At 42.8% G+C, this 17,805-nt stretch overlaps 4 protein-coding genes across 4 annotated transcripts; 1 reads left to right on the top strand and 3 right to left on the bottom strand.

The window, feature by feature from the left end:
- Positions 1-1,468: 1,468 nt before the first annotated feature.
- On the bottom strand, positions 1,469-4,711 carry CCR75_002338 (uncharacterized protein; the record flags this gene model as incomplete). The annotated part of the gene is made up of 9 exons (XM_067960435.1): positions 1,469-2,010; positions 2,076-2,142; positions 2,209-2,396; positions 2,461-2,674; positions 2,743-2,984; positions 3,040-3,126; positions 3,190-4,062; positions 4,116-4,232; positions 4,286-4,711. 9 exons carry the CDS (start codon positions 4,709-4,711, stop codon positions 1,846-1,848), a joined length of 2,379 nt encoding a protein of 792 aa, XP_067822683.1. The 3' UTR covers positions 1,469-1,845.
- Positions 4,712-5,176: 465 nt separating this feature from the next.
- CCR75_002337 (uncharacterized protein) lies at positions 5,177-6,565 on the bottom strand (the record flags this gene model as incomplete). Its single annotated transcript, XM_067960434.1, has 1 exon — positions 5,177-6,565. The coding sequence occupies one exon, from the start codon at positions 6,563-6,565 to the stop codon at positions 5,177-5,179; it is 1,389 nt and encodes a 462-aa protein (XP_067822679.1).
- Positions 6,566-7,349: 784 nt separating this feature from the next.
- On the top strand, positions 7,350-11,144 carry CCR75_002336 (uncharacterized protein; the record flags this gene model as incomplete). Its single annotated transcript, XM_067960433.1, has 4 exons — positions 7,350-7,413; positions 7,475-8,079; positions 8,145-8,365; positions 8,433-11,144. The coding sequence occupies 4 exons, from the start codon at positions 7,350-7,352 to the stop codon at positions 9,082-9,084; spliced, it is 1,542 nt and encodes a 513-aa protein (XP_067822680.1). The 3' UTR covers positions 9,085-11,144.
- CCR75_002335 (uncharacterized protein) lies at positions 9,223-12,800 on the bottom strand (the record flags this gene model as incomplete). The annotated part of the gene is made up of 2 exons (XM_067960432.1): positions 9,223-11,073; positions 11,136-12,800. The coding sequence occupies 2 exons, from the start codon at positions 12,798-12,800 to the stop codon at positions 9,223-9,225; spliced, it is 3,516 nt and encodes a 1,171-aa protein (XP_067822681.1).
- Between the last annotated feature and the right edge of the window lie 5,005 nt (positions 12,801-17,805).

The following is a 17,805-nucleotide window of genomic DNA, read 5'->3' as shown; positions in this document are numbered from 1 at the left end:
CTTGTGGTCCTTGGACGGACTACAAAGTGCTACGAGGTGTGACGGGGCACTGCCGACTTGTTCTGCTTCAGTACAAGTCCACTTCGCACTGCTTCAGTGCAAGTGGTGCCACACGTCACTTCACGTACACTTGTACATGCAGAGGAATTTTGTTTTTCTTTAAACACTTAATTTAAAGCAAACTGTATTTTATATAATTACGTCTTCTGTTTCTATCTATTCTCCACTAACTTAATTTTATACTTCTACAGAACATGTAATAAAGTCTTATCTGACTCTCTCTTTGCTCGCGTCCAGTGCTGACTGAACCGCGGAGCAAGTAGATATAATGGCCTATATCTACCAATGGATAAGATTTCCGAATTATTACTATGTAATGTAATATTTCCCAAATATTATCTTCCTTTTGGAATAAATATTAATTAACAGCCTTCAAGTGTTAATTTCATGCAACGATACACCCCGTTTCACTTTAGAATAGAAAAAGTAAAAATGCATATATTTCATAAGTTTCTACGTAACGATCTTCTTTCTACTACTGGCTTTATTATATTAATAATTAACTATGTATGGCGCCTACTTGCGCACCGCACAATCGTGTCTTGTGACAATTGGCGGGGTTGGTTCAAACTTAAATCAACCAATCAGTAGAAGTGATGTCTTATTGCGTCAATATGATTAAATTTGGTAATATTATAACTATTAAGTAAAAATATGCAAGATAATAATTTTGAACTTCTTTATTTATTTTCTCTTATAGGAAATGCTATTTATAAGTCCTCTTATAGGAAAGAATAATTATTTAACGGACACCGGCCATGCATGTTAGTTAGTCTTTGGAGGTCAAGCTAAGGATGAATTCATTTTGCTTTACTTCTACTTCAAATAGGCGAATCTTAGTGCTCGCTTTTGTACCCTCCATGAGCCACAATTTCCTTATGTTTCAGTTTCTGTCGGCTTTCGTTCATAATTTCTTTGTTGAGAAAGCATCTTTCAATTTAACGTTAAGTACCGATATATTGCGAAGTCTTTTTGCAGACCTTTCGAACTACTGAAGCTTGGAAAGTCTTGCGAAAAGACTTCGCAATATATGCGTACTTTCATGTTAAATAGTGTAATGGTAGCAACTTGTTGCTGGCATGTCAGGTGCCGTGTTATGACAAAGGACGTCACACAGTGGTCGCTAAGATTAAGTGAGAGGACTGAAAGCGGCGCGTAAAGCCGCTCGCTGTACTTCGTTCCTCCCGTTGACGATTTTACAAAATGAAAAGCTCGCTTTTGGAGAGGGGGTGCTGTAACGGGCTAAAGGCGCTATGTTACACAAATTATTAAGTATACTTTGGGTACTTAACGGGATGGTGATGCACATAGGTGTATCACATTGGAAGGGATCGTGGCTACGGTCATCCGTAATCCGAAGTATTCAGAATATTACGCGGTGCACATCGACAGAGGTGACATCCACTGATTAGATAAAAGGTTTCAAATTTGATTTGATTAAATACAAAACAGTCGAAAAATTTCTTCCCGCGCACATGAAGCTAAATTACCGCTTCCGTGACGATACTTGTAATAAGGTACTAAGTTTGATGGGTGAGGCCGCTTTTAACGCAACAAATACTTACAATCTTCTGGATACCCTCGACGGAAACGCTATTTCGCAAGAGTTAACCATCTTGGCAAACCGAAGAGAATTGAGTGTTTCGCAGCGGTGCTCGCCTAGTGGTGAGAGATTGCAGATCATAAGAGTTTTGCTATCTCCACTAAGAGAGGAGCTCAAAAAATGGGTCAACTTTGTGTCGCGGAAAGGGACATGCGTCGACTTTACGATTAAATAAATACCAATTAGACTTTATAGTGCGATTCAAGGACAATCGTGGCAGCACAAACCTTTTTCGCAAGGGAACACATCACATTTCCCAACGCCGAAAGACTCTTATTTATTGACGTCGCTTCTTTCAAAAGTTTCTTGCTGCTGTCACTACCCGACTTCGACACATGTTCAGACCCCTACAATTCAAGTGTTTAGCAAAAACGAAATTAATACTTAACACGAAATTAACAGTACCACGTACCGCCAAGTCGACAAGATTGATAACCCCGGTTCGCATCTCGTTAGTAAGCGAGTTCTTTCCTTTCAGTCTGGATTGTATAGAACAAAATGATACATAAGCACCACTTATCAAAGGCTATTTGAGTGACTCTTACCTCAGGGTGATGACGCAGTGGCTGCGCGAAGATTTGTCGTTTAATTGCGTCGAATTGGTAGACCTTTTTGATATTGCTCCTCGAAGCAAGTCCCATGCTTCTTGGTCGCTCCCGATCTTTTGGCTAAATGAATTCACTACGACAGTCTTTCCTTCGCTATCTTGACGAAGTTCAATTTTTTCGTGTGACTTAAAATTTACAAGATAAAGATTGTAAGTCAAAGTTGTTTGGCCATGCCGGCAACTTTTTTACCTCAATTGGCGCAAGTAAGTCACGGAATGTCTCGTTATAAATCTCAATTAGCTCAAGGCTGGCAGTAAAATCCCATCCGCCTGTACGTAATTCTTCTATACCTTTAAAAATTTGAGCAAACGCTCGTCCAACGATACCCAAGTCTGGCCATAAGTCTCGCAGCTTGCAGTTGGCAACATTATTACTCCCTTGCATCGTATATGTTTTACCCGATCTACAAGAAATTATTAGATGTCAATACGACACTCAGCGCTTCCGATTAGTTTATTAGACGATGCTTACCCAGTTTGTCCGTAGGCAAATATGCAAACGTTGTATCCATCTAATCCAGACTGGATCAGCGCAGACACTTCTAGAAAGACATCATCTTGCGAGCAGCTGCTATTGAACACCAGATCAAAGTCGAAACTGTACTTTTTGATCACATTACTCGAGCTATGCTGACCATATCCTACGTGGGACGTTGGATTGGCGCTGAGTTCAATCTGCCGCCGTTCACTGCGGTAATCGGGAAACGAAAAGACCTGCATACTTAAGTAAGCTTCACAAAATGTGAAAGAATACAAAGCAGCAATATACCTTCTCCCCCCTAGAGCTTGTAAGTTCATGCTCTAGAATAGGTCGCACGCGGCAGAAAACGCGGATATTGCCTTTTAATTCCATCACCTGAAGTCTGCATAAGTGACTGTTTGCGGCATCTCCAATAAATTTATTTTGTGATACACGCACCTTATTATGTAGGCTGCGTCGAACAGCTTCGGCGTTAAAAACTCGTTTTTCCAAATGGGCAGTGCTTTTTTGAAATCGACCTTTTGCCGTTTGATATTTTTCTTTTTTTCTCTCAAGCTTCTTTTTAAGATCATCCACCTGCAGCAAATAGCGCCGTATCATCTCTGTTGCTCCAGCCAACTCTCTTTCGAGAGTTAATATCCTTGCCTTTGTGTTATCCAGCACGCTTGATTGTGGTCGCAACGCATCCAAATTTGCTTCTAAATGCGTATGTTCAGCGTTCAAGTTGCTGAGAGCCTGCCGTTGGCTTTCTATTGCTAATTTTTTTTTCTTTTCATTCATCAAAATCTTTTGAAGAGAATTTGCTAGGTCATCGTTCTCTATTTGCAATCGCTCGCATTCAGATAGCGCTTTCGCCATTTTCTGATCATTTTTCTTCAGTAAAGACAATAACTCTTTCTTTTCTTTCATCCATTGAGCGTGCAGCGCAGATATTTGATCCTCTGCCCTATCGAGTCCGTCAGACAGTGTTGAACGCGCAGCCTCACACTTCTCGTAAAGTTCTTGAACATGTCTAAGGTGTGCAATTCCTTTTGATTCACGCTCAAGGGCTTCTTGCTGTTCACGTCGTGCAACCTTCAAATCTAGCTCCAACGCACAAGATGTGTCTTTTATTCCTTCGTTGGTTTTGCCAGAATTCAAGCCTCGCGATAAGTTGAGCTCGTTTAACTCCCTTGCGGATCGACTTCGATCTTCGAGCAGACTTTTTATGACTGCATCGCGCTCATTTACTTGCAACACTAGTCCTGTAATTTCACGACACAGCGCCTGAATCCTGTCCTCCTGCTTATAATCTTCAAACTCACTCAAATTCTGCAACTACAACTTATAATTAAAATTATATTGCGAGTGATCACATTACGCACCTGCGTATCATCAAAGCTATTGATCATCTCGGTATCTCGGTACTCGTTCAGTTCTCGCTCCAGCATTGCTGCATGCTTTAAAAGTGCGACTGCATGCTCGTACGTATCCGTGTATCTCTAAAGTAATGTAGCTCGTCAGTTACTTTTAATTATTTTACACCATTAACTACCACCTTCTTGTACAAGTACGCCTTCTCTTTATCCGATTTCGCACTAAGATCTTTCTCCTCCTCGAGAGATCGACTCATCAGAAATTGAACGGACGCTGGCACGAGTGAATTAATGTTCTCTTTTACGGGTGTATCGCTCATTCGATTAAAGCTCTCGAACATCGAACGATGTAACCGCTCTTGATGCGGCCGCAAAAAACTCATGGCGAAAGGCCTAGGCTCTTTAGGCACAGCGCTTATTTCGATGCTATGGCCACTACTCTCCGTCTGATTATCCAGAGCTAAATCATCTAACGGTTTCACATATCGTTCGTCGAGCCGCGTCACTGATCCCAAGCCTGAAGCGCTAGCCATAACTGGGCTAGAATGTTGGCTTGAGCTCAAAGAGCGGTGCTGCCAGTCAATGACATTTACATTGGGTATCATAATGTCTGCGTAGTAGCCTAGTATGCTTTCTGGCACGTAAATTCCGTTGAAAGTATCCCTTAAATGGTTGAACGCTTTACAATGTATAAAAAATGTGGCACAGACAAAACTACTACGGGCACAGACAAAACTACTACAGCCACAGACAAAACTGCTACGGCCACAGACAAAACAACTACGCGATTGATCTAACCAAGCACAGTATTAAGTAGTGGAGATGGCAAAATTGTGGTCATGTCTGTGGCCGTTCAGTTTGGTCTGTGGCCGTAGTATTAATGTCTGAGGCCATGGCGGCGGCCAAAAAATAAATGCATTATATCACGCAATTGTATTACCACAAAATAAAAGCAATTTTTATTGATTTGCTGGTCGGTTAATTGTTGTTTTTTAAAGTCTGCACTGCAATACTTCATTCAGTCCCTATGCAATCACTCATTATGCTTAGCGTGGTGTCTCGATCCTTTTTTACTGGTCCACGTCAGTTGAGTCGGCATTGATGTTCATGTCGAGCTCTTCGCCTGTAATGCGCTTATACAAATCCAGCACGTCCTCCGACGTAGTCTCGAAGTGGCTCGTCGGGTCGTACGAAGAACTAATGAAGCAATTGTCCTTCTTGCCGTTCCCTACAGGTTCAAACATGTCCGTTATGGCGTCAAAGCGCTCCAGAAACGGACCTAACAGCTTCACACCAGACTCCAACTCCTGCAGAGGCATCGATGTCTCAACGAGCGTGCTTACAATGGCAATGTAGATGCCCTGCGGCGCAACGCAGTGGGCAGACGACACCACGGCGACGTAGATGTCATTCTTGCGATTGGCTTGGGCTGCGGGAATGATGATCTGCAGCGACTCAGCATCGTTCGTGCTAGGAATCGGGTGATTTAGAACAAAGATAGAGCGAACAGCGACGCCAATCTTGCGCATCTTTTCCTTTGGAAAGTACGACGGGTCACCAATCACCAGCTTAGCCTTAGCCACTTCGTTGTCGCACTTAATACCCCATGCCCTCCCGTCCTTATCAGTCAAGATCTCATCGACTGCACGATTAAGCATGAATGTGCCACCGTTGATTGCACAGAGACGCGAAAAACTCTCGGGCAAACCGCCCAGGCCGTACAGCGGGTAAATGTATGGAGATTTGCCATAGCGCTCCAACGAGTAAGCATACAGTTTTATAGCACGGACAGTCTCAATGGCGGGACGTTGGTGGTACGATTCGTCACGCATGAGCGCCATCGCGTGGCCCATAAAGCTCTGAGTGTTGGCATCCACGCCGAATTTCTCAAAAAGATCACTCATGGGCTGCTTAAAAAGGTCTATACCCTCATAAGTTTTGGGATCGCCCTCCTCATAGTTATAAATATACATGATGAGCTTGCGAAACTTGCGCTTCTCAAACATACCCATGAGCGATGACCGCAGCGCTTCTTCACCCGTAGCAGGAACCTTGTGTGTACGTCCGCCTTTCACGACGTAGCTACCATCTACATTCTTAAACTCGAGGTAGCGGGTCACTTTAGTGTGCAGAAGCATTTTGACAAGTTTGCCGCAGGCCATGATAAACTTGGGCACCAGGTCCACGTTGTAATCCCGATCTGCGCCCAAGTCAGTACGTGGATCCTGTTCAGGCTTAAACTTCTTGTAAAGGTTTGTAAGGTTAGGAGAAGCACACTCGCCACCATAATACGGGTTGCGATCTACCACCAGCACTTTCTTACCGTTTACCGCAAGCAATCCGCTCAAGATGCACTCCTTAAGACCAGTTCCGAGCACTATTACATCGTACTCGCCGTCAGCTAGTGCCACTGCTCCTAGCGGTAGCCATGCCAAATCCTTCTTGCTCTTCTCCGCCATCTTTTGTGGGATAAATGCTATTTTTTTAGGAGTAAAAATCTGATTTTTGGAAGAAAAGATGATGTAATGTTTGAAATAATTTAGTCTTCATTTGTAATTGTTAAGCACGCTAATTCACTTGTTTTCCGAATATTTAAGCACAAAATTTGGTTCGACTGCAGCTAGAACCAACCTGACGATCATCATTTCGCATCGCGTCGTCGTGTGCATGCGCAATTTCCAAGTAAAAAAAAAAAACTCGGACGATTATTGCGCACACGATCTTATGGCTGAAAACGCCGCCTATTTTAAATTGTTCATGAGACTTGAATCGATGTGACTGCGCTTCTTTCAAACGAATTTCGTTTAAACAATTTTCGGTAAATAATTGTCGATTAAAACTAGCTGTGATTTGTAAAAATCGTCACCGATATGCAAGAGCTGCAAATTGCGCACAGTTAAACATTTCCGACGTCCAACGTTCTAATTTTACACGAAAGTCATCGGACTTTTAGGTCTCGGTTGGCATTTAAGACGGCGAGCTTAATATTGACTAGTTGCTAGGTGTTTTTCTAACGTATCAGATGCCAAAGATTAATAAGTTTGTCAAATGCATATACTTGCGAGTGCGCACATGTCCGCGCTCGTCACATAAATTTAAAGCTTTGGCCGATCGTGCCTGAAAGGCCGACTAGGTTAAAAGCTTATCAGCAACAAATTTAACGAAATGAATCTGATTTTTAGTCCATACAAATTGAGCGTATGAAATTGCAAGTTTCATCGATTGCCCTAATTTTTGTCCAGCATGCAGCGTTTAGCCTTTGCGGCTCAGTCTAAAGGCGCCTTCGGGGTGCGCGAATATCTGCAAGGTTCGTAATGACCATCTTCTTTTCATTACCAGTGCTATAAGCGCCATGCTACTATTCGCAGATAATCGCCAAGTTGCCCCCGACATTTTACACGAGCTAAGTATCTTCGTTGAAGTGGAAGACGGCGAAATTACAGACGATGATAGAGAATACTCCAAACTTGGCATCTGCCTTGAGCAGCATAGTTTGCGAGTGCAGCGCGATATATGGAGTGCGTTGGCGAGCGGGGCATCTCCAAGCACTGAAGCGGCTATGAGCCTGGCAAAAGCCTTCCTTCAAGTGACAGCAATGCCACGACGATACGAAACTGATGCTGTATGTTTGACGTTAGCAGAAATGGTGCTTGGAGTTGAGGAAAGTAGAAAAAAAAAAAAAAATTTGCCCAAAAATTCTGCGTTCCGACGTCGGATGCGGCGGCTGACATTGAATCAAGTCGACTTCTCCTTACATGAATTTGAGGCAGAAAATATGCCAAAGGCATTATCGTCAGAAATTTGCTCTATGACTCCAATAACGGCATATTTTCGAGTAAAAAAGCGCTTTAAAGCCGAAACTCTAGATACTTCGGCCACATTGAAACCAATGCAACAGAATTCGAGGGATAAATTGCCAATTTCGACACAAACAGGAATGATGATACACCAACAACCTTTGCTATCAAAAGAGGTCTGAAACATATTTCTACAATCGGATATGTATTGCTTGCTTTCACACGTCGTCTTTTGCGATAGGTGGAAGATCGCGCGTCCGGACTGGCTAAGCAGCTCGCTCAGCTGAAAAATGAAACAGCAATTGTGATTGATGATGTAGCTTCACGTGCTTTCGATTTGATAGCTGAAGTCGTTAATGACGTTCAGACTGCCAATGTAGCTAACGAGGTGACTTTTCAGCTTTTGTGCAAGAAACTTCGTATGGACTTGACCATGGACGAAGCTCTATTTCAGATCACAAGGTAGATATCTTCTAAAAATGATAATAATGTATACTAACGCAAGCAATTGCTATCGTCTTGTTGGCAGTGCATTAGTTGATTCTAATTGGAGTTCGCGGTACGCAGCAATCTTTCTCGAAACTAGCATCTTACCGAAGATCTGCTCGGCCAAATCAGTCATCTCTCGTGTACTTCTCCAGACCGCGCTTCGCTATAGTCCTAATTATAGTGAAGCTCTTGTTGACTCACTTTTACTTCCCCTTTTGGTGGGTGGAAATTTTAATAATTCCAAGTATGACATTGGGCCTCCGCAAGCGGAAGCAATTATTCGAATTTTACAGATTCCATACTCAATACCAATTCACCAGCTGGACGAATATCTTCGAAGATCTTTAAAAGCAACTACAGCCAGCGGTAGTGCCAATTCTTCGAGCTCGCTTTTGCTTTCCAATGATTCGGCATTATTGGTATTCCAAAACATATTCAGCATGAAACCAGCGTTATCATCATCGACAATAGAACTGTTTATTGAAGCGGTTGAAACCGTTCTGGAGCGCCCGGATCTTGGGGACATTAAAGGCTCGCTCAAATTTGCAACAGTTATATTCACGCTAATTTCAAAATTTCCACAACAATGTACTGGTCATGTGGAGATTCTTGAAGGAATTGTCTCCCAGTTAACTTCTATCATGGCGAAGACAACACTGCGTTTTCTACAAAAGCTTAATAAGAGAGAATAGCATTAATGCTATCACGATGGAAAGGTGAAGGTGTTGCTTCAGCAAAATATGCTTAAAATTTAGGATTTAGTGGAGTTATGTAACGAGGAATTCTACTGCATGAGCCATAACATTCGCTAATCGCAATAGAGTGGTGTCTCAAGACGAGCTGCAACAGTAATATCGACCCAGGCGATACTGCATTACTTTTTCCAATGCAGCAGGTGGGTGCAGTTCCAAAATTCGCCCGCAATCTTTGCCATGCTTTGCTGCCTCCAGTATCACATGTGCTCCTCCAGGATGCACGACAAGCAAACTTGTCACGTCTGCAATACTGTCACCGATACGGATCCAACATGAACGCTGGTTTTGGTGCCGTTTCATTTCGCAGGAAGAATACTCTCGCTCAACGTTGCAGGAATGTTCATTTGACGACGACATGCGATAATTTGATATACTTTGATGCCCTGTTGCCCTAGAAGTAACTAAAGAGTTTGCAAAGGCGACACACACGTGGTATTTCTTCTCAGCACATGAAAAGCAAATCTCGTTCGTACACACATCATTGCATCCAATGCATGCATCGCATTCGTTCGATGTTCGACTTCCTGACGCTTTGAAAGACGCCTGAAAGGCTTGCGATGAGCAGGTACCAGGAAAAGAGTAACGACTTTCCAGCAATGGACGGATTGTGTTTTCTGTGTCCATTTCACTTAAGAAACTTGTCTCTTTACAAGCAATACTTATAGGACTTATTTGACCACTCAAGCGCTTCTCTGGCGCTGGAACCGACAGTTGGTTTTGTTTTTTGCAGATTTGTGGTCCAAAAGCATGATTAAGATCGTACTTTGCTTGCTGCTTGACGTGGCTTCTGCAAGTGCTTTCGCCATTAAGTGATAAAATACACTTTTTCTTTTTCTTTTGCGTTAACAATTTTTGCAGCATCTCTTCCGACGGACTTTTATATGGCTCTGGTTTTATTGGCGTGTTCTTTTTATCATCTCGGATTGAACTCGGTGACTTCATAGAGTTTAAATACTCAAGTCTCATTGATCCGTTCGATGCAACATCATTCAACTTTTTTTGGTAAAGCAGCCTGTCCGCTGCCGCATTTGTGCAATCGCTAGTGCTGTTGCTAAATGCATAAACCGGCATTTCAATTGTTTTTCCAGTACAGAATAAAAGTGACGGAGGCTCCAAGCTGCTCTCAGTTATGGCTTGGTAGCTATTCAAAAAAGAATTCAACGCGCGCAGACGTTCCTTTTGAGTATCGTTATAATCTCTTTCAATAAAATGCGACAAAGGCGATACATGAGGTTGATGTGTGGCTCTGGTCGCGAAGTGACACAATACGAATTTTACGAGTGCCACTGATGTCTCGGCCATCCGAACAAGACGAACGTCGATGATTGATTCCACCAGAAATCGGTGTTTTTCCAGTAGTTTTTCTGCAACAGCCTCTATCTGCTTGACAGCCAATGTATCATTAAGATTATTCTTTTGCAACGAATGTCGGTTGCTCGCCGCAACGTAATTTGGGCAATCAAGCGTCGCCCGCTGCTCCATTACTGCACTTTGCAGATACACCACTATTTGGTGCAATGTGAGTAGCGTCTCGTAAAATACCACATTAATTGTATTCTGGATCTGAGCCTCCTTTGTGAATAAGATGGAGGGATGTGTTGAAGAATTAGATAGCAAGTCAAATTCAATTTCTGGATCATCCACCCAGAAAGCTGTTCCGTTAAAAGACAAGTTTGCTACGCCAGATGAATTGTTCAAGTCATCTAACGAGGCCGGAATAAGTTCGGCAATGGTATGTAGCAGCGCCTCGTGGTAGACAAGGTGCTGAATCAGTTTAGCACGCTGGTCCCCAGCTCCATTGCACCCTGGAGCAGTATTGATAGTCCGAATGCCCAACAAACATTGCAGCAACCTGAGGCACCAGTAGCAAGTAAGAACTTCTTGCTGTAATACGAGCTCATGGACAGTGTCAAAAAGTTGAGGAATCTACCCGCAAACACAATGGTCAGCATTCAAAATAACATGTCATAACAAGCAAGCTTACAAACCATCTCGTCTGTGAAGCATGCATCTGGATGGTGATATAAGCGCAAAAGTGCTTGTATGGTGGTGGTTATCTCAGATCTGGTTGTATCTCCATATCGTCTATGTGTGGCTACTAACATAATAAAATGCTCAAAGACAAGTCTTATCGACTTGTTTACTTCGTCAGCTTGCCCAGGTCCGCTGTGCATAAGCTCGTCCAGTGGGAGATTGGCATTGAGCTCTTCCATAGCAACAGTGATGCTCACGCCCTCATACATGAATAGGCCTGAGTCGATGGAATGGCGCATGTCGAACGAAGGCTCTGTTGCACGCTTGTTACTATTGATACGGCGCTGAAACCACCCGCCACGCTGGCTCGTATCAGATCTTGCTGTGTCATTGTTTCCTAATGAAGCCCGAAGTCCACCTTGTCGCCTGCGAAAAGACCACACACTGCTGCTTCGACCTTTTTCGCCGTAGCTGTCTTCTCCGCGACCTGTATGCGAGAGTCGCCTTAGCAAGAACGTTGTCATTGTCACGCCGGCAGTATTGCTATCATCAGTGGCGCTGTCAGCAGTATGAGGGTAGTAGAATCGGCAATAATTGAATCTCGAAGAGTTGAGGACAACATTGTGCTGACCTGCCTCTCGACACACCAGCAGTAGCATGATGACAAGCTGATCGCGGCCGTCTACGTCAAGGATAAGCAATTCTTCTTGCTTAAATTCCAACACTAGCATTCGCAGATCCCAATCAGGGCGGACAATCGCTAAAAGTGCGCTGTACGGACGCGCAATTACAGTGCGCATGGAACAGTGCATCTCGACTATAAAATCGCCCTGAAGAATTAATTGTATCTTCTTATATACCTTCTTTTCGGTGTCGCTAGAATCGCTCCGAGGCACTGCGTCGCCCTCATCCACCGTCGTATTTGCCATCTTGACATCGAAACGGATGACTGATGCACGATTCAGCAACTTTAAATTATGAAACCGAAGTTGCTGCGCCGTGATGTGTGTTGAGGTCGTGCAAAGCCCAATCCCCACCTCATTTGCAGCAGCTACGATCGCATTTAGACAATCATGTCTATCGGTGCAGATAAAGAATCGATCATGAAAAGCTGTCGACAGCACCATGCCCTCGCAATGCTCAGTCGAGTATGCGGTCATGCGTAAATAAAGATACGGAAGATTCTGAACATGGCGCCCGCGTTCGTCCAAGAAGACAATACTCGACACCGTCACTTGCAAGAACAGCAGTTTGTTGGACCCATTGGCATATTGCTCAATACAGCGGAAGTGGATTCTTGGGGCATACACTAAACGATAGAGCGATGCTTTTCCTTTAGCTTGGCAACGCAGCTTTGCTAGTAGCGATAGTAGATGGCCCCTAGCGGGGCAGTTAAACTTCAATCTGGCTGAACGGAAACGTGATGTCTCGAGTCTAAGAACGAAGTCATTTTTAGTCGGGAATAGCTTCACGGCTTCGATGTCAATAATATTCCACTGATTTGTGCATAAAAATGTTTCTGGGTTGTACGTGCTTAGTGTGGAAGCCGTGACCACGAGAATGCGTGGATATGTGACCCACCATGACTCTTTAGTTGCTAGATATTGTGCGATAACTGTGTCACCGCCCGAAAAACTTCCTGATGGTAGAGTAGAGTCAATAAGTGGGTTCGCCACCATAAGATTAGATATTGCGACAGGCGAGATGCAGAGGCTGCTTCACTGCGAGGCACTGAGAAAAAGTTGATGTAATACTGATAAAGTGTCGTTACGACGGCATCCATGGCGCTAGTAACGGAAAGTATTATTCAAAAAAAGACACGTTCAGTACGGGGGGGGGTTACCGTGGTTGCTCATGAGTCTCTGCAAATGTTCCTGTGAATAAATACTACTTGTTGGTTGAAAATGTTAGGGCAGGGGTATGTAACTATAGAGGCCTCACGTGAATTATCTGCCGCCTAAGGCGAAAAGGTGGCCATGATTTAAAATTATAACGGGACGAGACTAAAAAGAGCCAAGCATTGGTAGAGGTAGGCAGCAACGGGTAGCTTCAGCAAATCCGAGTAAAGTGTGACCAACAAGGCACTAGAATTCAGGCACACGTGAAGATGGGACTAATATATCGGCGTGCAAGGACCTCTTGAAGAAGGAATCTACATCGCAAAGGAATCAAGACACATTTTGAGATTTATTGTATTTGCCGACGATTTCTTCAGATGATTGGATAGTTTGGCTAATCAATAACACCAAGGCTTTGACTTTATGGTAAAAGAACGGTCCCCACAACTAAAATTGATATTCCCACAGCTATTTTTAATTAATATTTATTTAAATTTAAATGACTTAAATTGTTACTCTCACAACTATTTTTTTAGAAAAATAATAATTTTAAACTCGCAATTAAAATGGTTATTTCCACAACTTCTGTAATGATTTTAATTGCAAGTTCAATCCAAAATGCCGAATCGCCAATAGACATTATGTGTCACCTGTGATTGGCTAATATATATTATATTTCAACTAGCAGTGGCTATTACTATTATATTTCGGCTTTGATTGGCTAGTACATACTATGTTTCGACTGTAGATTGATGCCACAATGTCCACAGTATTCTTTATCTATATGAAGGATGCTTGTTCAGCTCCTTTATACAGTTTCCATTCATTCAATGCTTACATCAAAACTTGACAAAGACACTTGCCCTTTACAACATTTTAGCACCAGTACACCAAACCTATAACACATTTGAAGAGCTCTTCAAAGATGCACAAGAGTTTGCATTCATTGATGGCTACGCATAAGCTTTAAGAAAATCTGCGATACAACATAGTGACTTATGAGGAACATACGAAATGTGGTTATCATGCAATTGCTCACCTGCTGCAATGGACCGATACCTGTAACCAGCTGGTTTGGTTCTCCTGCATGTGCTGTTCTTGCAGCTACCTGCTATTCAAGGTCAGTGTTTATTTTGACTGAAGATGGATCCGAAACTTCTTTCAATCCATACACCACAGTAGCGAAAGGAAAGGTACTCTTGCAAGTCAATAGTAACCACTGGCAAATGGCTCAGCTGCATCTTGGTGTAAAGTTACCTTGGGTTAATGCAATTGCATTAGTGAGGAACGAGACTTTTGGCTAGTTCAGATCCAGTTTTCCTTCATCGAGTTTTTGATGTAACGTCATGTTTTCGGCGTTGTGTTTATAGCAATTAATATCTTTACAGAAGTTGTGGGACTAACAACTTTAGTTTGCGAATTTAAAAGCATTTTTTTAAAAAAGTTGTGGGAGTAACAATTTAAGTAGGAGCGGTTTATGAAATTCAAAATAAAAAACATTTTGAGAAATAGTTGTGGGGATATCAATTTTAGCTGTGGGGTATCAATACCCTTAACGAACCCACCTCTAACGAGCCAGTCATCTTAAAATAAGCGTATAGGCCTTTTCAAGAGGTTTTTGGAGTTTTTACTGCCCAGCGGGGCTACTCAAGTTTCCTCCAGAGTCAAACTCTCTTTTGTAGTACAACAATATAAAATTGATTTTTTTATACTTGCAAAGCAAATGAGTCGCTGGAGTCACTGGAATTGCGGCGATGAACAGGTACAGTAAGAGCAAACAGCCTATAAGACCCCTGTCCTCAGCGCAATTGGGTTTGTTGCGCCGTCCACGAGTTCGCGACGGTGAACACTGTTGGAAAATGGTATTTCACAGATTGAAATACCGCCAGGTCCCAAGCCATCAAGAAAACAACTGCCGTTCTCCAGAATTGTCTTTCATTTGTATATTTTGGTGTGTTGCAGGTGACAGAAAAGACGGAAGGTGTGAGCATACCATTTCGCAGGAGCAACGAGCAACTGCAAATCAGGGTGGTAGGAGGTATGACACAAATAGTGTTGTTTATAAACTTAATCTTTGAAAACACTTCTTTGGAGACCTTTCTTGCTTTTTATTAGAAGGTTATGAGCCCAGTGGCGGATGAGGAAGTGCTTAGGGGCGCAACACCTAATTACGCAGGGAATGCGTATGGGGAAGAAGCGCATGTGGCAGCACGCGAAGGGGCGCCACTGAGGAAGAGTACTTGGGCGCTCGCGAAAGGGGAGTGCCAAGTGTGGAACCCTAACCGGGCAGCGACATTGCGGCAGAGCTGGCTAGGATTTCTTTACGTTTGAATTCTATGGATAAAGAGCGTCGTCAGGGGTCAGGGCCAAGTGTTACGAACTCGTAATTTGTATACAGGTGAATTTAGGTCGACGGGTCAGGCCCCACGACCAAACGTGAAGTTGGACCTTGGAGTTGGTGGACAGACATTAAGTGTTTTTCGCTAAGCGAAGTGGAGTACATTGTCCATGTAACAGGGTGTATCGTTACATGAAATTAACACTTAAAGGTTGTTAATTAATATATTATCGAAAAGGTAGATAATCTTTGGAGGATATTACTTTAAATAGTAATGTTCAAATTTCTTATCCATAAATTGGTATAGACAATTATATCTATTAATTCCGCAGACTAATCAGCTGTAGATGTAAACAAAAGAGAGATACAGACAAGATAAGAAAAGAATTCAATTGCACGTTTAGTATTAGTTTATAATTAAGTTAGCATTTACAAGATAGATAGAAGAGATACTTAATTGTATTAATACAGTTTCATTTAAACCTCTTTAAGTTAGTTGTCTTAAAGAGAAGTCTTCCTCTACACGTACTAGTGTACGTGAAGCGACGTAAGGCACCACTCGCAACTGTAGCAGTGCGAAGTGGACTTGAACTGAAGCAGTACAAGTCGCCGTGTCCCTTTACACCTGGTAGCACTTTGTAGTCCGTCCAAGGACCACATTTTCTTCATCTAACATGTCCATGTTAGATGATAGTTGGAATACGCATCACGTTTCGCGTTAAAGCTACTCCTTTCTAAGTGACATCGAAAGGAGTGCGGTCGAACAAATGAGTTCGACCGTAGGAAACGATGCAATCTTGGAAATGCTGTCCAATTTGGACAGAGATGCCCTCCATTCAGCCATCGCCAAGTTCATACAACATGAACTTGACGAGATGAAGGAAAAAGTAGTCTTGCTGAATTAGCAAAGCTCTCAACAGGCAGAACTGTTGAGGTTACAACAGGTACAGACCCCTGTACCTGGGATGACGCATACGCGTCGTCCCGAAACCTTAAAGATTGATATCTCTAAGTGTAGGGGAGTCGAAGAAGACTCCCTCCTGAGATGGTTTGTCGAGTTGGACGATGCCATAGGGGCACGTCACATCGTCGACGATCAAATGCAAGTCGCATTCGCTCAATCAAATTTGGCAGGTCGTGCCAAAACTTGGGCACTAGGCCTCAAGTTGCGCGACCCACATGTATTTGGCTCGCTAGAGGCTTTTAAAGTCCGGCTCTAACAGACGTTTGAGCCGCCTAGGGCTAAGTTCAGAGCTCTATGAGAGCTTCTGGAACTCAAGCGAGGAAAGCGCACTGCTCATGATTATGTCCAGCATATACGACTCTTAGCGAGTTGTATCACGAACGATCCAGTTCATGAACACACGTTGATATACGGTGTTCGTGCAAGATCTTACGGATGGTCCCGTGAAGACCCATATGTTCCGTGGAAGCGGATACGCTTGAAGAAGCAATATCTATTGCATAACAGGAGGACTTTGGTTTGAGACAGGATCAAGCTAGTTTGTCATAATATCGTCCTCCAAGACGACCTGAACTGGGAGGTCCAGAACCTATGGATCTCTCTTGACCACTCTATTCAATGACAGTCAGAGTGATTGTCATTTAAGGGGGAAGTGATGTAACGGGGTGTACCTTTACATGAAATTAACACTTAAAGGCTGTTAATTAATAAATTATTTAAAAGGTAGATAAAATTTAGGGAATATTACTTTACAATGCCATTATATTTGCATGCACCGCGGTCCTGTCAGCACTGAACGCGCGCATAGAGAGAGACAGAGAAGACATTATTACATGTTCTGTATTGGTATTTAGTTAAGTTAGTAGAATATAGATAAAATAATAATATCGTATTTGCAATGGGGCACACATCGGTTGGCGAACCGTTGTTGAGGTAAATTTCCGTACGGGTAATGTACCCTTTTATCCTACTCGAAAATAGTTAATTACTTAAATCCCATTTATTGTGGGTAAAAAATGTAGTCGCCACCAGATAAAATTCTGGCGGCCGAAAACTATTTTGAAATTTGCTAGGATAACATTTCAAATTAATTAATTTAATAAAGTACAGTTCCCCTTTTGATGTTAAAGCGTTAAGTGCCTTCCTAAGGCTTGCGCGTTGATGTGTATGAGATAGAAGCCTTTCTAAGGTATATACTGTTGGGCGTTAGTTTCCACTTGGTTCTACGAACCCCTGAATCCCTTGAATATGATTTATTAAGCTTTAGTAGCTTGCAAGACTCCCTAATTTGTTAAACAAATTAGTTCTATAGAACTAAGAGACTCTTTGAGTCTAAAAGTCATCCTCGGATTTTAGGAGCGAGGTATCCGCAACACCTGGTAGCACCGTAGTCATTTTACGCCTGAGTCTATATAAGACTAGCCTTCACTGACATGAAAGAGTCTCTGGAGCTTCCAGAGCCGCAACGTGCAGCTTATGACAAGCTAAAATTTTTTTGGGCTTGAACATGTAGAGTTCATTGTATCCAGGTCCTGAATGCAAGG

The sequence above is a fragment of the Bremia lactucae genome, linkage group LG1, assembly GCF_004359215.1.
Source record: "Bremia lactucae strain SF5 linkage group LG1, whole genome shotgun sequence".
NCBI classification, from domain to species: domain Eukaryota; phylum Oomycota; class Peronosporomycetes; order Peronosporales; family Peronosporaceae; genus Bremia; species Bremia lactucae.
Note: the sequence above shows the minus strand (reverse complement) of the source record. Positions and strands in the feature narration are given on the sequence as shown.